The 24,113-nt window shown below is 46.1% G+C and overlaps 2 protein-coding genes across 9 annotated transcripts in view; one reads left to right on the top strand and one right to left on the bottom strand.

Moving 5' to 3' along the window:
- CYREN (cell cycle regulator of NHEJ) overlaps positions 1-24,113 on the bottom strand; it is a 118,046-nt gene that overhangs the window by 90,849 nt on the left and 3,084 nt on the right. For 3 of the 6 annotated variants that reach the window (XM_059933336.1, XM_059933338.1, XM_059933337.1), the window contains exon 4: positions 22,728-23,797. The exons of 1 other annotated variant lie outside the window; for it this stretch is intronic. In XM_059933336.1, the coding sequence (XP_059789319.1) occupies positions 23,501-23,797 (297 nt within the window). In that variant the 3' untranslated portion in view covers positions 22,728-23,500. Of the gene's footprint in view, positions 1-22,727; positions 23,798-24,113 lie in introns of those variants that run through there. 2 more of the 6 variants (XM_059933340.1, XM_059933341.1) reach the window with 2 other exon arrangements.
- On the top strand, positions 8,062-22,848 carry TMEM140 (transmembrane protein 140). Of its 3 annotated transcripts, none has more exons than XM_059933333.1 (4): positions 8,062-8,208; positions 8,414-8,692; positions 19,712-19,795; positions 21,309-22,848. In XM_059933333.1, exons 3-4 carry the CDS (start codon positions 19,790-19,792, stop codon positions 21,900-21,902), a joined length of 600 nt encoding a protein of 199 aa, XP_059789316.1. In that variant the 5' UTR covers positions 8,062-8,208; positions 8,414-8,692; positions 19,712-19,789; the 3' UTR covers positions 21,903-22,848. The 3 variants fall into 3 exon arrangements, with proteins under 3 accessions (XP_059789316.1, XP_059789317.1, XP_059789318.1); XM_059933334.1 differs by having other exon boundaries at positions 8,062-8,220; XM_059933335.1 differs by lacking the exon at positions 19,712-19,795 and having other exon boundaries at positions 8,062-8,692.

Raw genomic sequence — 24,113 nt, 5'->3', positions numbered from 1 at the left:
AGCCTGTAGCTGCAGGTCAACAGTGGCACCCATTACAGGATGAGGCTAATGAGGATCAGGCAGTGGAGATCCCACGTGCTGCAACTAAGAGCTGGTGCCCCCAAATAAACAAATATTTTAAAATAATAATAATAACCTGCCAAAAGAGAAATCACCAGGCCCAGATAAGTTCACTGATGAATTCTACCAAGAATTTAAGAAAGAAATTATACCAATTGTCTACAATCTCTTCCAGAAGACAGAAGCAGAAGGACTACTTCCTAACATATTCTGTGGGGCCAGCATTACCCTAATGCTAAAACCAGACAAAATATTGTAAGAAAGGAAAATTACCAATATCTCTTGTGATCATAGATGCAAAAATACTCAACAAAATATTAGAAACAGAAGTCAATAATGTATAAAAATAATTATACACCACAGTCAAGTCAGCTTTATTCTAGGCATTCACATCTGGTTTAACATTCAGATATCAATATAATCCACATCAACAGAATAAGGAAGAAAAATTATATGATAACATCAATAGATACAGAAAAAGAGTTTGACAAAATCCCACACCCATTCATGATTAAAAACTCTCAGCAAATTAAGAATGGAGGGAAACTTCCTCAATTTGATAAAGAATATCTACCAAAAAATCTTCAACTCACGATCACACTTAATGATGAAACAAGATACTGCCCTGTTAAGATCAGAAACAAGGCAAAGGTATCTGCTCTCCCATTCCTATTCAACATCGTACTGGAAGCCCTAGGTAATTCATTAAGACAAGGAAATAAAAGGAAGAAATAAAACTGTATTTGTTCACAGAATACATGATTATCTATGTAGAGAATCCCAAAGAATCAACACAAAAAAAACCTACTGGAAGTAATAAGCAATTATAGCAAGGTTGCAAGATACAAAGTTAATATACCAAAGTAAATTGCTATCTTATATACCAGCAATGAATCCTGTAATTTGAAATTAAAAACACAATACCATTTACATTGGCACCAAAAATTCAAATACTTAGGTATAAATCAAATATGTTCAAGATCTATATGAGGAATACTGCAAAACTCTGATGAAAGAAATCAAAGATCTAAATAAATGGAGAGACAGTCCACGTACATGGATAAGAAGACTCACTACTGTCGAGATGTCGGTTCTTCCCAACTTGATCTATAGAGTCAATGAAATCCCAATCAAAATTCTAGCAAATTGTCAACAAACTTGATTCTGAAGTTTATATAGAAGGATTAGGACTTCCCCAGTGGCGCAGTGGTTAGGAATCCGCCTGCCAATGCAGAGGACATGGGTTTGATCCCTGGTCTGGGAAGATCCCACATGCTGCGGAGCAACTAAGCCCGTGCGCCACAACTACTGAGCCGGCACTCTAGAGCCTGTGAGCCACAACTACTGAAGCCCGCATGCCACAACTGCTGAGCCCACGTGCCACAACTACTGAAGCCCGTGCGCCTAGAGCCCGTGCTCTCCAACAAGAGAAGCCACCACAATGAGAAGCCCATGCACCACAATGAAGAGTAGCCACCGCACACCGCAACTAGAGAAAGCCTGCACACAGCAATGAAGACCCAACCCAGACAAAAATAAATAAATAAATAAATTTATTTTTTTTTAAAAAGATTAAAGATTCAGAATAACCAACACAATACTGAAAGGGAAGTAGAAGTCAGAGGATTGATATTATCTGACTACAAGACTTAAAAGACTTACCTATAAAGCTACATTAATCAAGACAGTGTGGTGTTGACAAACCTGAATTCCATGTCCAGCCAAAAAAAAAAAAAAAAAAAAAAAAATCCTTTAAAATCAGAGACCACTGTGATAGGAGGGCTAAGTATGTGCTGTGACCCCATCCTCTTTGCAGACAGGACCCAGATTCTGTGTCACCTTTGGTTCTCCACACATGACAGCAGTGATGCCTCATGGAGCCTGGGTTCCTGAGTCGGCACTGATGCTACTGACCCAGGCAGAAGGGCCTTATAATAGGAAAAACAGACATACACTAACCCTGGAGCTTTCATCCTGACATCATTAAACTGTTCTTTTATAATTAGGCTTTAAGATAAGGACGATCTGCCCACCATCACCAAAAAAAGTTATATTTCGTTTTTATCCCGGAAGGGTGAGCATCCTTTCTGCATATAAAAGGGGTTTACTTAAGTCATTTTTTCCATACAAAGATCTCCTTCTATACTATCATAGCTGAATTCTCTACTTTCAGAAACATGTTATAAACTCCTAATTGGCAATTTCTCTTTCAAATAAATAAACTATAAACAAAGAAACAAGTATTTCATCAAGCATTTGCCCATCTTCACCCCTCACCTCCAAGCCTGGTAAGAGCCTCTATTCTCCACATTCCTAGGTAGACCACTGGCCCAAACCCTGGCACCCTCCAGGATTCCCAGACCAGTCTCTGCAGATTGTTCTATCCTTTCTTCTTTGGGAAAAGTTTGTGTGGAAAGAACTGTTCATGTCCGAGTCCTGCGTGATGGACAAAAGAGGCTCTGGGCCTGAATCTACTAGAGAGATACTAGGAGAGTGAGATATTGTTTAAAGAAATAAAAGATAGCAAAGTCAGCTGATAGAATGAAGTACTCCCTCTACAGAGGTAACCACAGTTCTGAAGATGACTTGTGCCGAGATGGCAGGGCCACATGAGGGAAGGCACCTGGGTAAAAGAGTCACCCCACCTGAGAACACTTGGAATGAACTACGACAAGGCTCCACTGAAAATACATGAAATGTGAAGACACCGACAGTTCTTCTTGATGTCTCCTGAGTTCTTGTAATTGAACTCCAGATCAGTGAGGAAATACCTTTGGGGAGGTTCTTCATTTCTCTGACCCAGCTTGTCTGCACTGACCAACACAGGGCTCAAGCGAGCCTACAGAGAAGAGAGACCCCTGGAACCTCTGCAGGCAGGATCAGGCTTCAAGGCTACAGAAAGAAACTCCAAATCAGAAGAAGGAGCCTCACCCAGGAACGTGGGCATGTGAGTCCTCTGCTTCAGCATGTCTCACCATTATGCCCTGACGTGCTTGTGTTCAGAGAATGGGTTATAGCATGACACCACTCTAATCCCCTAGTTTTATGCAACATCAGGTGGGGCCCAGAGTGGCCAGAGCTCATGGGTTAGTCTCCTCTGGCTACAGTCAGCCTTTTACATTTTCCCCAATGCACAGTACAAACCTCACTTTCTATGTGTGCGGCAGTGAACAGAACAAAGAGTGTAACGTTTCATTCAACCAGGCCTCACTTGCCCTGCCCCACCAATGGTCTGGCCTGGTTGCCAGGTACTTGTTTGTTTTGGAAGTACAACGCTCCACAGGGGTAGAAGCAGGCAGTTGTGGTCCATGGCATACTAACAGCCAGAGACCCAGCGTCAGTGTCTTTGGAGCCACAGAGGACCTTCAGACTGCCACAGAACTAGCTGTCGGGCGGCTCCTGGAGCAGTGCTCTGATAGTGTTATTTGACTACTTGAGGCAAAGCCCTTTGGGTTTTCCTTCAGTATGTGCTGCTACGATTTATTTTTTTAGTAAGAAGCCAACATACTGTAAGGAGGAGTAAAGAGCTGGTCAAAAGTTTTTCTGCCCTGGGTAAAGAATACTGTTATGTCAGTGAAAAGATTAAAGAGTTCACACAAAACTACGAAGCCCTCAAACTGCCTTTCAGAGAGGCCAGTTCTCTAAGGGTACAAAGTCTGTGTTAGGCAACACTTAATAGAAATGTGGAAGGGTCCACCTCTTCACTTGAGGACACAGAAGACCTCTCAAAACCAATCAAAAAGCGAAGTTCCTTAACTCTCACGTCATGGTGTGCTAATGGCTCATCTTCAAGAACATACACGACCAGTCAAAACGGAATCGAAATCCTTCCAGTCCCAACCAATTAATGCCAAAGGCATCTCAGAAAAAACGTAGAACAACTTCAAAGGGAAATAATGGATGGTCTGGATGAAAACACTCATCTGCAGGAAAACCTAACCCTGCCTTCCCAAGAAGATGAGGGACAGAAAGAGTGTGGGAACTGAAGAACCAGAAAAAGAAAAACGCTTGAAAAGTATTACACAGGAATAAAACAGGCTGTAAATGATAAAGGGACCCCTTAAACTCTCTTACTGAAACTGTGCTGCAGGTGATAAGTTTACCTGCTCTCTTTAGAGAAGGTCATACAGATGATGACAACTTCTCCCTTTTCAAAGGAAGGAGGAGAGTTAAGCCATGAGGTCACCATAAGGGACCCAGGGTCCCATGCAGGTTCAATTCAGATTTCAAAGCAGCCAACTCCACGACATCCACATGCACTGCAGGACATCTGGTGTTTTGTTTTGTTTTGTTTTTCTCTCTTTAAAAGTAATTTTGATTTACCTCTATTTAGTTTAACTGCTGTTATGTAATTGGTTCTTTGTTTTTTTTCTTATTGTTTGATAAAACTATGATTCCTAAGAGTGTTTTTAAATATATATGGTTTTAATTTAATTGTGATACATTATTTCCATTTCATTAGGCACCCTAGAATTAGAAGATACAGTACTGTATTTTTACTATTATTTAAACCATCATCAATGTTTTACAAAACTAGGTGGAGATATCTGAAACAAAGGGAAAAAGAAGACTATTACAGTATATCTATTAGAAGTCTATAGGACTTCCCGGGTGGTCCAGTGGTTAAGAATCCATGCTTCCACTGCAGGGGGCGTGGGTTTGATCCCTGGTTGGGGAACTAAGATCCCACATGCCCTGCGGCTCAGGCAAAAAAAAAAAGTCTGAAAAAAAGTCTGTAAAAGTAGCTTAATATTTACCTCAATAAATTTTTATTCATTTTATTAGCTTCAAGAAAACAAAAACCTAAACAACAACAAAGATATTCCCTGCTAAACTTATCAGTGTTTTTATTAGTTACATTCTAAGTTCACAGATTAATTTAAGGGGCTTGAAATTTACAAACATTTGTTTCTTATTTTGTAATTTTCTGAAATTTGTCATTTCGGATTTGTTCATGATACTCATTGCTATCTAAATGTCTTTAGATTATATGCAGTTAAAACTTTTCCCTTTACAAAACAATAAAGGGGCACAAATCCAGTTCTAGAACTGCAACCTGAGAAAATCCTCCATCCACTCCCCAGTGAGAATACCAAAACTGGTTTTTTAAAAAAAATTAAGTCTTTAGAAATTGTCCTAAGGGCACACAACAAGTGAAGAAACATTTATTCAAGAAAATCTACCAAATCTCAGTAAGAGCAGTGAGAGTTTGTGGCACTTAAGCCACAACCCATTTCTTCCTTCACCCCAGTTCAGCATGAGGGAAATTCCACTCTCCCAAGTGTGTGATCAAGGACACAGGAATAGCACTCCCCCAGCTCCCAGTCAAGGGCTATGGTATCTCCCCAGGCAAGGCAGGCTGCTAGCATTTCTCATGCCCCTACCTTTATTTCAGAGGCTAAATTCCAGGCAAGTACAACCAAGAGGTCAGAGCCTCCTGTCCTCCAGCCAACCAGAGGGCTGGGTGGAGGACAAGACAAAGGCTCTTCCCCAGATTCAGCAGGCCAAGAAGCTGGAGTCCCAGTCACCTCTGCCCAAGCTTGTTCATAGGGTGGAGGTTCCACGCAGGGTAAAAAGACCAGCAGCTACCGCCCCACCCAGCACCACACTCAAAAAGCAGAGGTGTCACTCGAGAAGAAGTGGATCGCTGTCTCCACCCCCAGCTCCACAGCTGTGGCTCAGACAGTTTGCCCCAGGAGGAGAGGCATTCCATAAGAACTAAGAGCTCTGAAGTTCTCCCTACCTATACTGATTTGTTTGGAACAGAATGTGGAGAAGTTCAAGCCTAAGGGTGCTGTCAAAAACAACAGAGATTTGGGTGGTTAGCAATTAAGAGGAGGCTAGTAGCTTGATAAGAGCGACAAACTCTACTAGAGGACCACTATGTTGTCAGAGGGAACCAGTGAAAGAGACAGCTAAAAAGAGCCCTCCAAGGGTATAAAAAAAAAAAAAAAAAAAAAAATTAGACTTCCAGTAAAAAATGGCAAACTGGACACATATTTAGAAACATATTTATCCTTTTGAGAAGGACACACATGCTCCTTCTCAAAAACCTACTAAAATAACAATTTTATCTTTTAAGACAAAGCTACAAGGATGAGACTAGGAGAGGAGGCCATTTTGGAAGCTAGAAAGCAGAATGGCTTTAAACTTCTCAACTTCTAGTGAAAGCCAGATGGAATGCAACAAGACTTTCAAAATTATAAAGGCAAATTATTTTTAACCTAAAAGTCTGTACTCTTCTAGCTTTGATCAAATTTAAGAATAGAATAAAGACTAGATCAAGGAAAGCATTTGACACAGGAAATATGAGATCCAACATCGGACAGAGGCAATGAGAACCCCAGGATGGTGGTAGTGAAATGAAATGCCAGGATGACAGCTGTGTATCAGCCCAGACTTGTTGGGAAGGCTCCGGGGGAGACTATCTTGGGAAGAGATCAAGTATCATGCCTAAAAATTCCTTGAAAAAAGATATTATGAAGATTTAAGGGTTGGGTTAGTGTTAAGTGCACAGAAAACCAAGCAAACAAAAAGTTAAGGCGAGTATCATCTCCAGAAAAAGACAAAAAATTATGCAGGAGGGCTTCCCTGGTGGCACAGTGGTTGAGAGTCTTCCTGCTAATGTGGGGGACACGGGTTCGGGCCCTGGTCTGGGAGGATCCCACATGCTGCGGAGCAGCTGGGCCCATGAGCCACAACTACTGAGCCTGCACGTCTGGAGCCTGTGCTCCGCAACAGGAGAGGCCGCGATAGTGAGAGGCCCGCGCACTGCGATGAAGGGTGGCCCCCGCTTGCCGCAACTAGAGAAAGCCCTAGCACAGAAACGAAGACCCAACATAGCAATCAATCAATCAATAAATAAATAAATCTTTAAAAAAAAAATTATGCAGGAAAGGAAAAAAAATCATCATTTTCTGTGTGGCTCAGCTACTATATATGGTATTTACATAGTTATAATATTGTAGACACTGAGTACCAATTTAAACAAAATAATAACCAATTTGGAAGAGGGAATTAGGACTTGTGGAACATGGGTCAGGAAGAAGCAAGCTACATCTTCATCTTCTATAGTTGAGAGTCAAAAGATTATGCTGGAAACTGAAAAATCAAGAAGTACCATTATCAGCATGTTACTTACAGAGCAGAGGTAAATACCTAAAGAATCAGGTAAAGCAGATGAGGTGCTTACCCTGGAGAAGAAGAAGGTGCTAGTGTGGGACTACCATTTTCTATAACAAACTTTGACAAATTCTTGACTCTTTAAAAACTATGTGCATTCTAACTTCAAATAAAATTCTTAAATGTATACTTCTATCTCTTCTATATTGTGTCACTTCATTCACCAGTGTTCAGGTTTCAGCGTGACTAGTCTATACCAGTACCAAAAAATTAATTTTATCTCTGCCTTGAAGGCATTATTATGAAGGCTAGACAAGATATTCAGAAATTCTGCTTTTAATAATAACAGCTACCATTACTGTGTGCCCAGTACTGTACTAAGAACCTTCATGCATTATCTCCAATTTCCACAACAGCCATGCAAAATAGGTATTGTTTCCATTTTACACATGAGACCCTGATGCTCAGAGAGGTTAAATAATTTACTAATCTGTAGCAGAGCTCCCTGATCCCAGAGTTTCTGTTCTTCCTTCCTATTAGATCACATCACCTTTATCACCTCTTTCTAGGGTTTGAGTTTAAAAGAACTACAAAGGGGAAAAAATGTAGCAGTTCAAAGAACTCCTTTGAGGGAAGGCCAGCGAGGGGAAAAGGAACCCTGAAGGATTCAGCAATATTACTAGGTAGCTGTGTACTGACTTAACCGAGCTTAACCCCAAATTGGAATTTCCAGCTGGTCATGTGAGCATAGAAAGCAATTTTTAAACTCTGGCTAGGAGCCCCTATGATTACAAAAATAAAAGCTCTGTTCTGCTCTTATTTTGAAATAAGAGATATTCCAGCTGTTCCAGCATGGGCCTAAACACCCTGGTGAGGACACTAAGACGACAAGGTTTTGTGTCCAGGGATGCCCAGTCATCCTACAAAGCTGATTTCTGAAAAGGAGGGGACAGATGCATAACTGCTTCCCCAGTGGTGACCTGGGTCTGGGATCTCAGACCAGATGATCTTGAGGGTCCCTTCTGAGTAAGATTCTAGGTTGTATTTATCTTGGTTTAAAACATTAGGAGTTTTGAGAGTGTCTTGGCCAGTTTCCTTTCTGGAATTGTGGTGTGATATAATCAAGACACTTACCTGCCTCTTTAAGTCTATTGGTTGGTTGGTTCAGGTGTGGGTAAAGTGGCCGGTTTGGGGAACAACAATGTTGTTTACATTCTTTCTTTCTGAAAAGTCAGGAGCCACCGGCAAGAAATGAAAGTGAAATCAGGGGATAGTGTCATCAGTCAGCACAAATGTGACAAAGTTCAGAGAGCTGTTTACTTAGGCACAACTGCGCCTTCCAGCCGGTCACAAGCTCGGGGCTTATGCTCGGGGCTGCATCGTCCCCGTCTCCACCAGCCTCGTTTCTGGAACCTGACATTAGGAGGCAGCGAGAGAGAAGAATCAAGCGAACCTGATTTCCTGCTCCTCCTATTTATGAGTGTTTTGTGGGTTCTGCATCTTCTTTTTGGTAAGTACCTACCCTACATGCCTCACAGCTCGCCCAGACGCCTGCCTCTCTGCAAGACAAGTCAGCTTTCCTCTCAGACCCTGCATTCTAGCCATGGGCCCGGGGAAACGACTGGTAGTCAGGGTCTGGGGACCTTCCCCCCTACACAGACCCACCTTCGTGAGCTCTGCTCTTCTTCCCTCCTTCTCCCTACTCCCTTCAGCATCACCCTGTGCGACTCTGGCCTCGGAAGTGGTGCAGGTAATGCCAGTATAACTGGTTAGAAATGCAGGGGAGAACTGTGGGCAGCAGGGTCTTGCACCGAGTCTGTACAAATAATGGTTAGTGACGCATGAAGTGGATTCTTCATCAGAAATAGGCCACCAAACAAAAGCAGATCACTGACTCGCAGTAGCTAAACTGGTAGTTACAGGAAACATCGTGAGTTCTTAAAATACGCACTGTGGACTAAGATTGTCAGAAAGACCTGTGTTCTTGACTCAGAAAGAAGACAAGAGGGTCTAAGAGATTTTCAGACCCTATGTTATTAGACTACATTGCTTTTCACACCTTGATGGAAATTCATGGTGGGATTTTAGTTCAGTTGGTGCAGATCTTAAAAGATTTTTTTTTTTAATGTGGGCTATTTCCCTAATAATTTCCAGTATGCTTCTTCACCTGTAAGATCAAAGGCTCTTTGGGAAGAGATAAATACATGTATGTATGTAATTCGTCCTTCCTTCCTCCCTCATGACAGCTGAAATGCATTTTTCAGTATCTTCTTCCTAAACCTCATCTCTCCCAAAGTCCCGAATCCGTGCATATGACGTTCTCCTTTTGATTTTGTATATTCCCCTTTCTCAACACTCTTTCCAGCTAACCCCCTGCTTTATCTAATCACTAAGATTGTTCGTTTTCTAAATTTCACTTTTACATAAATATAACACATGATTCTGGAAATATTTTTAATGCAAAAAGAAAGGAACTCTTACCCATAATGCCCAGAGATATCAGGGCAAACATTAACATTTTAGAACAATTCCTTAGTCTCTTTCTTGCAGTCATACTATAAAGTGTGATTTCAGACCTGGTTCTTCTAAAGGCTGCACAGAGTTTTAGTATCTTGATATGTCATAATTTGATTCTAATGTTGGGCATTCAAGTTGCTTCTCATTTTTTGCCAAAGTAATACTGTGATGAACATTCCTGTATATAAATCATTGATTGCATTTCTGATTGCTGCCTTAGGGTAGACTCATAAGTGGAATTACTTGGCCAAAAGGTATGATGATTTTTAGGGTTTTTAGTGCCTTTTGCCATATTGCCTCCCAGAATGTTTCTAAGAATTTTCACATCCACCATCATTATATGAAAATGCCAGTTTTACTGCACTCTTGATATCAAGTGTTTTTAGCTGCAGTTTTAATAGGGAAACTTACAGATTATTTTACTTGGCGTATCTTTGATTACATTACATGAGGTATAGACTTTTTTTTTCATGTTAGTTAATGTGATAGAGTGTTTTATAATAAGAAATATGTGTTTGGTCTCTGTCCCCATTTCTGGCACAGAGCTCCTTAAAACCCTTGGAATTTCCTAAGTGATAATAGAGGTAAAGGTGTCTTTTTTTTATTCATTACAAACTCTTTACAACCACCTCTGAGTTGTTAATGACTTGACTTTTGGCAAGTCGCTAAGGATGGGGCCGGCTGCCAGGGAAAACCACCACCCCAGCCCCCAACCTCTAGGGAGGTGAGAGTGGCTGGAGACAGAGTTCAGTCACCAGTGGCCAATGAGTCAATCAATCATACCTACGTAATGAAACCTCCATAAAAATCCCTGAAGTACAGGGTTCAAGAGCTTCTGACACATGGAGGTGCCAGGAGGGTGACAGGCCTAGAGAGGGCATGGAAGCTCCACGACCCTTCCCCCCCCACCCTTTGCCCTCTGCATCTTCTGGGTGGCTGTTCCTTCTCTGATGAATGAGTTTTCTAGTAAGTAGGCTGTTTTCCTGAGTTCTGTGTGAGCCACTCTAGCAAATTAATCAAACCCAAGGAGGGGGTCATAGGAAACTCAAAGTTATCCTAGACTTGCACCGGCGGGGGGGCAGCGCTCGGCTTGCGGCACTGACCCCTTAACCTGTGGGATCTGATGCTATCTCCAGGTAGATAGTGTCAGAATTAAGTGAAATTATAGGACATCCAGGTGTCACAGAGAATTCCCTGGTGAGGAAAAACCCTCACACATTTGGTGGAGGGTACAAATAAACAAAAAAGAATTTTTTACAGTTAACTATTTTGCATTCCTTCTTATGTGAAATATCTCTTCATATGCCTTGTCCATTTTTATGGAGATTAATGTTTTTCTTATCTGTTTGCATGAACATTTGTTATATTAGGTATATTAACCATTTCATGTTTGTTGCAGATATTTTTCCATACTCACTGACTTTTTTTTTTTTTGGGGGGGGCTGTATTGGGTCTTCTTTGCTGTGCTCCAGCTTTCTCTAGTTGTGACGAGCGGGGGCTACTCTTCATTGCGGTGCGGTGGCTTCTCTTATGGCACAGCACAGGCTCTAGGCGTGTGGGCTTCTGTAGTTGTGGTGCGAGGGCTCAGCAGTTGTGGCTCGCGGGCTCTAGACTGCAGACTCAGCAGCTGTGGCGCACGGGCTTAGTTGCTCTGTGATATGTGGGATCTTCCCGGACCAGGGCTCGAACCCGTGTCCCCTGCATTGGCAGGCAGATTCCTAACCACTGTGCCACTAGGGAAGCCCTCCATGCTCACTGACTTTTAATTTTACATTTTGTTGTACAGAAATGTATATTTTAATAGTTAAATCTGTACTGCTTTTTTCTTTGTAGTTTCAATTTGCTTTTAAGCTCAGAGCATTCTTTCTCATTCATAAATCAAATATTTACTTTTTTCTAGATCTTTTTTTTCTTTTGTCTGTTTGTTCCTTACATTTCACTACTGGATCCATGTGAAATTTATTTTGGTATGTGGAGTGAGGTGAGGCCCTAAAATCATTTTCTTTTGTTTTAACTAATCAATTGCTTCAGCATTAGTCAATGGAAAACCCTTTCTTCCACCGAATTATAACACCAATTTTATGGTGTATTAACTTCATATACATAGCTTTTCTCAGATATTCTGCTCTCTGAGCTGTCCATCCAGTACCCCTGCCATTCTGTTCTATTGGGCCCACTTTCCCCTCAGTTATTTCTACCTGGGAGCTGGACACTGCAATGACCTCAGTGACTCTAGCCTGCCTTAGGCCTCTTCAAGTGAATTACAGCTTAAGGTGAATTAATTAATATAATAAATATCTTTGGAAGTTTAATATTCAAATGCATGCACAGTGTGTTGTCATAGAAACTGAGACTTTGCAGGGCTTTATTCTATACCCCTGGGCTCACACCACCTCAGCTGTCTCAGCCCTGTCAAAATGACAGAACTGAAATAATTTAGCAATGAGTTTACTCATTCCTTCGTTCAAGGGAAAACAATCCACAGATCCAGGGAGCACAGTATCTCGCAAGCAGTGGAGCGCTCTTTCTAGGGACGTGGGACAGAGCATTAGAAGAGGTAACATGGCTTAGAATGAAACCTCGACCTGTAGCCAGCAGGTCCTATTTCCTGGGGAAGGTGAGCTGGCTCAAGCTGCTGGAAGACTGTGATTGGTGTATGTTAGGTTTCCTTGACAGATGTTTCCCATGCAGGCTGACTTGGGTTTAGATTTGTGACCTGGGCTGGGCCACTGGAGCCGCCTCATTTTCTGAGTCCCAATATACAACTTAACTTTATCAGCCAAAAATCTAGACTTGAATAGACTTTGGGAGGGGACGCCCCCGATCCCCAGCTTTTCTGTGAGGACACAGATCTTTTGCCCACTCAGCAGCGGCAGGGAGGTGGAGGTACTAACAGCAGAGACCCTGGCAGAGCAGAGAACACAAAGGAGCAGCGACCTCGGCCCCTTCTGGCAGCATCCTGCCCACCAGGAAGCATCAGGCCTCGGTCAGCACCCCCTAAGAGTGACCAGGGAAAGATCTGCTTTCTCAGGGACGGAGGGAGAGGCCCCCTAGCACCTGCTACTCAGTTGGCCTGTGATTTGCTTTCTTTGAGTTATTTTGGTGAGTTACAAAGCCATTTCATATGCGTTACAAGCTCTCCAGGTAAGAACCGCATCCTCCTGTGTGGGGATGGAGGTGAAGTCCTAGAAGACTTAGCCTCCTTTCCGGCCAACTCTCAAAATAACTTTTGCAAAACTGAAGGTCTAAGTCTAAGTGACCGTCTATCATTCTTTACCTCCTCTTCTTTACTTTTGACTGCTGGGGGCAAACTACGTTCACTAGTTTTACAGCAGGGCTAGTGCGCAGAACCGCCAGAGACAACGCCCGGCACTGCTCCCACCCCAGTTCAGGAACTCTCCACACCTTCAGCCCCGCCACCTGGGGCCTCGCGCCTTAGGTTTGGGGGAGCAGGGGCTTGAGTTAATGAAGCACCTAGTGAGGATATAATCCAAACCTCTCACCCTGGCCTCCAAAGTCCTCAGGGACCTGGGTCCGCTCCCCTGTCCAGCCTCGTCCTGTCCCCTCAGTCACTGGGCTGTCACCAGCCCCTGGTCTGTTCCTCTCCCAACCCGGTATTTATAACCACTGCACTCTGTTTCTAGAAGGCTCTTCCCCTGGCTCTTTCACACCCCTCAGGCCTCAAATCAAATGTCTCCTTCACAGACAGGCCTTCCCTGACCCTCCAATGGAGAACCATCACTTCCTTCTACCAGGTTCTCTCCTTCACGTCACCCTGTTTATTTGCTTCCCAAATCTCTTCAAAAATTATAATTAACTTTTTAAAAATACATGTTTGGTGTTTGTCTCTCCAACCAGAGTGCAAGCTCAAGGAAGGCAAGCCCCTGCTTTGCCCCGCATGTTACTGATTCCCCGGGGCCTGTGACTCAGGGAATCGTCCAACATGTATCATGGCTGGAGTCACAAGAGGAAACCCTGGCCTCAGCAGCAGAAGGGGGGCAGTGACTCCCCATGTGAGTGCAGGAGAGAGGGCAGGAGCTGCACATCGAGAGTGACAGCAAAGGCCGTCACTCTTTGCTGGTACTGTTATTTGTCTTCAAACTCTGCCTTGGGGCCTGTGAATCTTGGCCCCCCGGAAACTGCACTGTGAAGTGTCCCCAGTAAAAACCAAACGAGGATGGGTCCCAAGGTGCAGGCGTTTTCTCATTTTTAAGGATTTTTTCCCCGCGCTAAATTTCTTTTTGACCTTTGTTCCCGGCTGGATCGCCTGCTTACTAGCAGGGCTAATGAGCAACAAAACAACTGGACAAACAGCAAGTTAATATTAATGGGGCCGCTGAGACAGTCTATTCCAGTAGCTGGAGGTGGAGGGGGCGGCGAGGGCTCCAACCCCACGCTGCAGTCTCATGGTGTAGTCATGTTTCTGCTGGCAAAGCTGTTTTTATTTACATGGAAAAATTAAGTAAATCCAGATGTCACAGTGTTCCATAAAAAGCCACGGCTGGCCCGGCTGTCCAAGCGGCATGTGAAACCCAGGCTGCTGCTTCCATCTTACAACATTTGGGAAACAGCGCTGTGGCCTCGTTTTCAAAAGTAAGAACCTGAGCTCACGTTTCTGCCAAAGCAAAGATGACACATTTCCCTTTCTTCTTCCCTTTTTATTTTCGTCAGGAGCCACACCCAAACCACGAGCACACTGATGCTCAGTGAGTTCAGCGAGACAGATTTTCGCCAGGGCTGGAGGCCCCCTCTGACAAGCTGGCTCTCTCCTCTGTCAGATTCTGTTTTTCTGACTTTCTTCTGCTCGTATTTTCTTCCCTGGGCTTTGCTCCCCCCCATTCACGTCGCAGCCCCACCCTCCGCCCCTGCCCTGCTCTTCCCTCGTGTTCCCTTTCTCCCCTGGACCACAGCCTCCACCGCAGCACCAGAGCAGGCACCAGTCCACCCGTGCAGATCAAATTAACTCACTTCAGTCTCACAACAGTCCCCAGGGACAGGCCCGCAGGCGCGTTAAGGGCGGGGATGTAGACGCTGGCAAGCTCAGGACATGCCCAAGGTCACGCGCTATGAGCGACAGGACAGCAGCCTGAACCCCGGTGGTCTGGCACTAAGGTCCACGCTCTTCACCACCACGTCCCTCACACCATCCCGGAGTCGTCGGCGCCAGCCACCAGTGAGGCCAGCTTCCTGGAGTCCAGGTCCTCCAGGGAAGCTCTGTTCTGAACCCCAGCACTAGTGTCTCCTCAAGAATGTCACTTCTCTGAGCCTCAGTTTCCTCTCTATGATAATAATAATTTAAGTAATACTAGGTAATGTTCCACATGCTGCACATAAATCACCTCACTTAATTTCCATAACATTTACAAAACAAGTTCTATTATTGTACCCATTTTGCAGATGAGAAGACTAGGCAGAGAGACATTCACGTAGCTAGTAAATGGTAGAGCGGGGATTTGAACCCAGTACACACAGCTTCAAAGTCTAAGCTCAGACGCACTATTCCACAGTGTCACCCCCATACAAGAGGAGAATAATGTGATGTCCACACACTGTGGCCGTGAAGATTAAAGGGGATGATGCAGCATGTGAGGGCCAGACCTCGGGAGACAAAGCTCAGGTTCTTACAGTGATTTCACAATTCTGCCCGACAGGCCTCACCAGGCCCACTTGGGGAACTTACTGAGCCTCAGTAAGCCTCAGTTTTCTCCTCTGGAAAGTGAAGATAGTAACATTAAATGTGCTCTCACAGTGAAAACTTAAGAATACCTGCTAAGTGCTTAGTACAGGGCCTGGCACAGAGTAAATGCTCAAAAAGATTTTGAGGTCAGTATTTAATCATTAATAAGCCCTCAACCAAACTAGATTCCTTCTTAGACACCTCCAGTGATCACAAAGACTTCTCAAAGCAAGTTCTGCCCTCTAAGGTCCGCTATAGCTTTCTTAAGTCATTAATGAGAAGGAAGGCCGGGAGATGAATTTGTAGCCAATAAACTAAAAACCCATCCGTTTTTCTTTCAAGCTTCTGTTCCACAAAACTTGCGAACTGTGTAGTGTCTGACAGCAGCAAAATTATAACATCCAAGTTTTGCCAGGTCATGGCAGCAACTGCTCCTGCTGGTGCCAGGGCAGGGCGGGGCATGGACTCACCACACCTGAGTCCGTCCTTGCAAGGGGCCTCACAGCGTCCAACGCCTGAAGCTACAGGCTCACATACATGTCTGAGAAAGAGGGGACAAGCTTGAGGAAACTTACATTTAGGAAATGGGAAGAATAAAAAACAGAGAAGGACCAGAAGGAGGAGAACTAGGACAGAGATTCAGGTCAAAAAAATAGAAGGAGGCATTTATGAAGCTCTACGTGCCATGGCTGGCGTTCACGAAACCATTCGGAGGTCACTCAGTGGGTACTTACTGCGTGCCCATAATGTGCCAGGGAGTCCCGGGTGTGGGGATATAACAGTTAAAGACAGATTTTGAGAGAGACAGGCAGCCATAGATTTTTGTCTGATTTGCCTAACAGATAAAATTCCTTGCCCACATGAAGTTTACATTCTACTGAGGGTTGTAGGTGGAAGACAAAAGAAAACATTTAGCACGTTAGATGGTGGAAAACGGCAAGGAGGAAGAGCAGGGAAGGAGTGCGGGGAGAGCGGGGCCGGGGGCCGCGGAGGGGCTGCTACGGCTTCAAAATGCCGACCAGGGACGGTGCCACCGAGAAAGGGACCTTTGAGCAGAGACCCAAGGGATAACAGAAGAGCACTCCAGGCGAGGAATGCAAGTGCAAAGTCCCGAGCCTGCCTCAAGTTTCTGGAAAATGCGAAAGGAGCCAACATGGCCGAAGCCGGGGGAGGGAGTGGAGAGCAGGAGTAACGGGAGAAGACGTCCAGGAGGCGACACGGGCACTAACAGCACTGGGGAGTCCTGGTCCCAAAGAAGCAGGAGAAGGCCAAGTTACTGTTAATGTTGTCCCTGGAAAGTGGGCGCCCTTGGCGTCAAGAGTCATCCTTGTTAACAAGCTCCAGGCCGTTTACACACCTGCGGGCACAGCACACTGTACCATTCCCTGGCCGAGGAATTCAAACGTTCCAGAGTCTCGACCCCACCCTCTGGAGGGGGAGCTCGGACTGAAGGGGACCCTTGCAGGAACTTGCCTTCCTCTCCGACAGGCACCTCTAAGGGCTCATTAAACACTTGATGAACGAAGCAGAATCTCCCGGTGGTGGACGAGCGGTGCCCTGATACGAGCGACAGTGCAGGGTGCCCCAGGAGGCTACCCTCGGGGGCGTCACTAGGGACAGAGGCGCGCGGGTGGTGAACTCGGGCAAAATGGCGAGAAACTAAATAAGCCCCAGCTGTATATAAAGTCTTGTTACTGAATATCATTAGACGTTCAGGCAGGAAGAATGAACTGAAAAAACAGAATGAGGTGGGTGATTTGGGAGTGGGTATTTTTGCTAAGTCAATGTAGAGAAAGGAGTTTTCTGGGGAATCTCGTATGTTGGGATAAGATGAAAATGTAATATGTGAAGTCATGATTAGAGCAGTGACAAATCATAAGTTATAAATAAGTATATGATCAACATTTGTATACAGCAGCCGCATAATGATTAAGCTGATAAATATTTTAGCATAAAAGAAAGAAGTGTTTGGGAGCCGGAGATTAGAGCTACAGACCTTCTCTAAAACAGAAACAAAGGTCGACGGGCCGCAGTTTACAAAGTCCATTTTGACTCTGCAACTCAAGAGAGCACGTGGTAGGGCCTTCAGCCATCTGAAGTAAACAAGCCGGTGTCAGTGGCAAGAGCCGGCCTCCCCGCTCCATCGCCCTTCTCAAGTGTTCCTTACAGTCAAGGGACAGGCCAGGGGTGAAACCTATGCTGGGAAAAGCTCTCTGGTCACCCATTCTCTGCCTGCCAGGTGTCCTATATTCGGGGCATGGGTGGCCGGAGGGATTTGCAGTGTGACAATCTGCCAGAACTCCAATCCTCCCTCAGACACGACCTCATGAAAGTTTCACTCTTTTAACATGAAGGTGGCAAGAACATAATTTAGAAGATCAGGATACTATGTCTGTGCCTCTTTCAGCCATCATCCCATCAAAGTGAAAACTTCAGAGGTGCTTAAACTAAAAAACAGAAGCAAACAACAAAACTGCCTCAAATGCACGGTCTGGGAGTGTTCTCCTCCTGCTTCTCTAACTGGGACTCTGCTGCCCTGGGCTCTCTGGTGACACTCCACACACTCACTCAGGGTAGAGATCTGTGTCTTGGTCCAGGGGCCCCACTGCCCCAAAAGGGTTACGCTTTACGATGACTGTTGTGACGGCAAAAGGCTAGCAGCGTTTATTTATAGAGAGCTCATATACACTGACAAACAGAAACCAAAACTGAAAATGATAAAAAAAAAAAAAAAAAAAAGGAAATGACAGCACTCCCAAGAGAAAAAAACAGAGACAGTCAACAAACACTTAAAAAACATTAAACCTTGCTCATTAAAAAGAAACAGTATAGCAATGCTGTGTCATTTTTCATTATCAAAGATGAAAAGACAAGAAAATTCAATATGGGAGGATGAGATGAGATAAGTACTCTCTTAAACTGCTGGTGGAAGGATAAACTGATTCACAAACATAGTCACCGTGGCATTATTTTTAATATTATAAAACAACATCGTAAGACAGAATATATAAACCATACACAAGAGAACAGCTAATGCAGCCGTTAAAAATATTGTTTAGGAAACACTTCTAATGACAAAGGAAAATATTAATGCTATAATGATGTTTACAAAGCGGGATACAAGCACATATATTTATGTGGTCCCAACTATGTAAAACAACATTATAGAAGGAAATGTGTCCTTGAGTGCTTACTTCTACAACCTTGAAGTTATAGACGATTTTTAGTCTTGTCTCCATACTTTCGTGCATTTTTCTAGTTTTCTACAACCAACATGCATTACTTTATTATAAACAGGAAAAACTTCACCTAAAAATAGCAACAGTGACTCAGCAGTGTCCCCTTCTGCCCTCTGAAGGAAGCACAGGCTTATCATCTAAAGGGAATTTAAAAGCTCACTGTGGTGAGAACATGAATACTAGGATTGTTAAAAGCCAAAACAGAACAGAACAGGGTAAGCTCTTAGGAAGGCAGAGGAGAGTACCCTAGGGTTTTCCAACCAAATAACCATATCGTTTTACTGGGAAGTGCTTAGAAAAAAGAAGCTAGGACTAGCCCCCAACCTCTCTGTCCACATCCCAACAGGAAGCACAGAGGAGCCATCCCAGCACTGAGTATATATGAGACGTAAAACACGGCCCCTCACCCCAAGAAGCTTTGCCGTCTTGTTAGATAAGTACATGCAGTACCTAAAGGACGCTACAAGTCATTTTCATTCATTCAACAACAACAAAAAAGAGTTCCTACTGTGTATCAGGCACCATTCTGGGATAAAACAGCTAGTGGAAGCATAAGCTTGGCCTTCAGCTATATCAGAGTGTGCGCTGAAGTAGTCTGAGAAAGCTGGTGAAAAATCAGTAGGACTCAGAGAGGCAGAGAACAGGGTAGGACTTGAGGAGGTGGAGTGGCTGAGCGGGTGGGCAGTCGGGAACGGAGACAGTGGGCAGGTGCTGGACTCAGCAAAGCAAGGGGGGGAGACCAAAGGGAGCAGGGCTTCACTAGAGAACCCAAGTTCAAGTTCTAAGTCGTACCAGATCGTGGTGAGCCTCACGTACCAGGCACAGGAGTTGGGACTGAATTCTATGTGCATAAAGGGGTGAGAGGAAGTAAATCAGGGACTACCACCTTCTCCACATGCCTGCTCATGGGCTTCCTAGCTCCAATTTATTTTGTTTCACTCTCTATTGAAAACCTCGAGAGAGAAGAGGAAGTCAGAAACAAAGGCCCTGGGTGCCTGGGGAGCTGCTGCGTGAGGTGGCTCATGCAGTCTCCTCTGAGAAGCCCCAGGAATCTTTTTGCATTAAGCTTAATAATAATGGTGTTTTTTTTTTTTAGCCCAAGTGTAACAGGCTTGAAATAGGAGAAGTAAGAGGAAGCATTTACACAAAGGCACCCCAATTCCCAACCTGGACCATGGAGGCAAGTCAAATCTTATTCCCACTGCACAATGGTGTAAATCCAGATTCCAGCCCTGGAAATCCATCCTACACCCCGAAATACCTAAATCCATTAAAAATGGAGATACAGGCTTTTACAAACACTTGTTAATATGTAAAGCCGTGCAAACTATGTTCCTGTTGGGAATTTTTCCCATCCCCTGGGCTGGACTGGTTAAAACTTCTTACTGTACCAATCTAACACCGTGGACTAAACACAACCTTTTTATACCTGATAAATCTTTCTGTCTCTGCCAAAGGAGTCACTGATAAAGCTTTATTCTCATTAGCCACCTACTGCAGACTGAACGTCTGTGTCTCCCCAAAATTCGTATGTTGAAACCTAACCCCCAACGAGACAGTATTTGTAAGTGGGGCCTCTGGGAGGTGATTAGAATGGGATCGGTGCCCTTAAAAAAGAGGCCCCAGAGGGTTCCTGGTCCCTTCCACCATGTGAGGACACAGCAAAACGCTGAGCCCTTACCACACCCCGAATGAGCCGGTGCCTTGATTTTGGACTTGCCGGCCGCCAGAACTGAGAGGAGGAGACCTCTGTTGTTCATAAGGCACCCAGCCCAAAGTAACTTGCTGTGGCAGCCTGCACGGACAGACACCGCCCTCCCCCTCAGTCTGTTCCACATCCTGCCCCCTCCCACCACGCTTTGTTTTTCCACGCGCAGGACAAGTGTGGGAGTGGTCAGGCAGACCCTCCAGCCAGCTCTGGGAAAGGTGAGGGGCTGCGCCTCTCAAGGGGTCCCTCCAGAAACTGATCTCCAGGGCTGCCTCTGGGCCCCTCTCCAAGGCCTCCACTGGCCACCACTCCCTGCACTGCGCACACCACGGGCAGCCCTGGCCGGGTGCACTGCAGGACACCACTCTGTGCCCTGGCCCTGTGCTCCTAGGCACTTCAGGATGGAAATGGCTCTTTTGTTCCATATTGGCAAATTTACAAATATAAAGGCACAGTATGCAGACTACTGTTTGAGAGGCCAATTTGGAGAAGTCCTTCTGATTAAAAACTTAGTGAAAAGATTTTTCTAAAAAGATGAGGAAGGTACATCCTATATATATCGATACTATATACTATGGAGGGACTAGAGAAGGCAAGTTTCCTGTAGATCAATTTGGCAAAATGCAGTAAAATCACTAAAAAATATTGCTACCCTTGACCCAGTGATTGCAGTTTTAGATATTAATCCTAAGGAAAAATCAGATTCAGCAAAGTCTCAGGCCAAAGGGCATTCAGTTATGATCTTTCCCGCCCTCAAAGCTGCCAGGAGGGCCCTTCCTCCTGATCTCAGCCCAGAGAGGCAGCTGAGGACTGAGCCCATGGACCCTGCCTGGAGGTTACCCCAGATCTCTTGGTTCTGGTTTGGCTGTCTTGAAGGGAGTTTGCCACAGGTTTTTATGTAATTCCAGAAGGGAGAGCATGAGCTTGAGAAGAACCTGGGAGGGAGACAGGGAGAACTGGACACTCACGGCGTGACTTCCTGCAGGTACCCAGGGAGGCGCCCTGCGAAGCGCAGAAGATGCCCGTCCTAAGGTCAAGGCGGAGGAACCAGCTGCGGTTCCTGGGAATCATGACGCTCACAGTCACAGCGATCTTCCTGCTGTTCTTTGCTCTCCTCTGGAAGGCCGGCAACCTCATCGACTTGCCCAACCTCAGAATTGGCTTCTACAACTTCTGTCTCTGGAACGAGGGCACTGGGGCCCTACAGTGTCACCAGTTCCCTGAGCTGGAGGCCCTGGGGGTGCCTCGAGTTGGCCTGGCCCTGGCCAGGCTTGGCGTGTACGGGGCCCTGGTCCTCACCCTCTTCGTCCCCCTGCCTCTCTTCCTGGCCTGGTGCAACAGTAACGAGGGAGAGTGGCAGCTGGCCGTGGGCTTCCTGGCCACGTCCTCCATGCTGCTGGCCAGCGGCCTGGGCCTCTTCCTCACCTACACATGGAAGTGGCTCCGGCCCTCCCTCCTGGGGCCTGGGTTTCTAGCTCTGGGTGTTGCCCAGGGCTTACTCATCCTCTTGCTTATGGCCACAGTCATGTTCCCTCAGAGGGCAAAGGACAAGAACTTGAGAGCTGCTAGCTCTGTCTAAAGGCTTACGTGACTGCAAGGGTTCTGTTTGAACTATGCTCAGAGAAGGTGCCAGAGAATTCACGGGCTGCTGTGTCTTCTCAGCCATCCTGTTTCATAGCTAATGCTGATCTCAAGCTCTAGCAGACAGGACCCACCGCGGAGGGGGTAGGGCACCCGACGTCAAGGACAAGAGGCAGCAAGGGCGGCCAGGGCTCCCTCAGCTTCTTAGTGTAGGGTTGTGTGTCCTTTGGGACTTGTAAGGTTCCCAAAGACACCCTAAAACCACACAGCTCATTGTCACAAGAATTCCTGCTTTAATTAACTGATCTGAGCAAGCCATTCTTACTTTATCCTCAGAACAATGGGGAAATAAGGCTTCCTGTCATGGGGCCAGATTTCCAGGACAAGTTGCCAAATGCCAGACTGGAACCCAGTGAGGGTCTATGAAGAAACACCTCAGGGGCCCCGGGGGCCCTGCCTGGCCAGCTCCCCACCTCCATCCAAGGCGGGTAGAATGCGATGAGCCCCCCACCTCTGACAACGCTCCCAAAGGCCCAGGAATAACCTGGGGGATTCACCGAAGACAGAACACATGGGCACGAAGAGCAGCCCTGGTGGCTTTGAAGGTTCCTCTGAAAAGGCTCCCGGACCTGAAGCCCGACAGAGCAGGGGGTCAGCGGGCAGATCACTCCCAGCACGTGACCCGGGAGTTCAGGAGCCGAAGACGCTGGGTCCCTGGTCAGGAGAGGAAGGTGCACAGGACTGACCGGTTCCACATCCACGTGAATGCCGCATCCCCTCACCTCTCACCCCGGGCCCAGAAAGGATACAAGCACAACTCATGCACTGGGGAACCTTGTGTATTTTTCAGCACCTGTATATTGAAAACCTGTACAGCACGTGATTGCCTCATCCTATGCCTGTCAAAAGCCACACTGAATACAGAAGCAGAAACACGGACTCTAGTGTGATGTCTTGTCCTTGGTGTCTCCTTTGGGCTCCTGTCCCACTCTTGCTTTCCGACTGTCCAGGGACCAAGGCCGAGGCCACCAAGTGGAAGAAAGGTGGCAGCTCGGGGGGAGGAGGCCTGATTGGTCAGGAGGCTTCCCAATCTGTACGCTGAGCCTCCGGCTCCTAGACGGAGCCCAGCACTGTGGCAGGGTGTCTGGTTCAGGGCTGGACGAGCAAGGGCTCACAGACTGACTGACTGCCTCGCGATGGAAGCTATTTTTAAAATAGGCTTCCTCCTTAGGGAGGCCAAACAGTAGGAATTCCAGTGTACTTAGCAGCCAAACTTGTTTTTCTTTAAAAATTATTAAGTTGACTCTTTGGTTCCAGTAAGTTGACCACCACAACCTCACCTCCCTGGAACCAGGTAACTGAACACAACAGACGGTGGGGATCCCAGGCCCTCTGAGCGAGGAGAGAGCACAGTGCAGGGAGGATTTCTAACGGGAGCTCATCCTGATTCCTCACCTCCCAAGGTGAATCTGCGCAGCCCAGAGCGGCGCGAAGCTGGGAGCAGAAGCCGTGACAGTCTGAGGGCAGCGCCCAGGCCAAGAGGGAAACCCAGCTTCCTCCAGCCACTCTGGGCAGAAAGTCCTGGAAGTTTGTCCCTTAGCTGAAAAATATCTCTCTAACGTATTTTAGGGCATCCTGGTCTTCCTCGCGGCCTTGGCTGCAGGCCGAGTCAGAACCCGCAGGCCCCGCAGGAGGGCCGCCTGCCCCACAGGCCTCGTCCTCACTGCTGCTCCCGGGGGGACTCGGGGACGGCGGCGCTGAGACGGCTGGGGAGCGCTCTGGCTGATCAGCGCCTGCCACAGGCAGCTGTTCCAACGGCTTTTCCTGTTTTCGGCCCTGCTGAGTAGAAGCAATGGCAGGCAAAACAGACGGGGTTTTACTTCGCTGGTTTATCTGTCAGTGACGCAGAACAGGCCCAGAAGCAACTGTGAAGCCAGCACGTGACGAGTCAGGCCCTGCCCCCAAATCACAGGGGGCCCCTCCCTCCCTTCACCCGACTCCCCACCTCCCCGCCACCCCTTCTCAGATGGTGCAGAAGTAGAGACCAGCTTGGGAGAGCGGCGGCAGGGGCCTGAGGAACAGCGCCACAGGAAAGAAAACTAGAATAAACGTACGTGGAAAGGCAGGGTGACAGAACGGAAGGAGCACAGGATACGAACCCCGAGTGTGGGCCTTAGCCTCTCCCTTATTGGCACCAAATCACTTATTG

Source organism: Balaenoptera ricei, chromosome 9, assembly GCF_028023285.1.
Source record: "Balaenoptera ricei isolate mBalRic1 chromosome 9, mBalRic1.hap2, whole genome shotgun sequence".
NCBI classification, from domain to species: domain Eukaryota; kingdom Metazoa; phylum Chordata; class Mammalia; order Artiodactyla; family Balaenopteridae; genus Balaenoptera; species Balaenoptera ricei.
The sequence above is the reverse complement of the archived record's forward strand: the minus strand, read 5'-3'. Positions and strand labels throughout refer to the sequence as shown.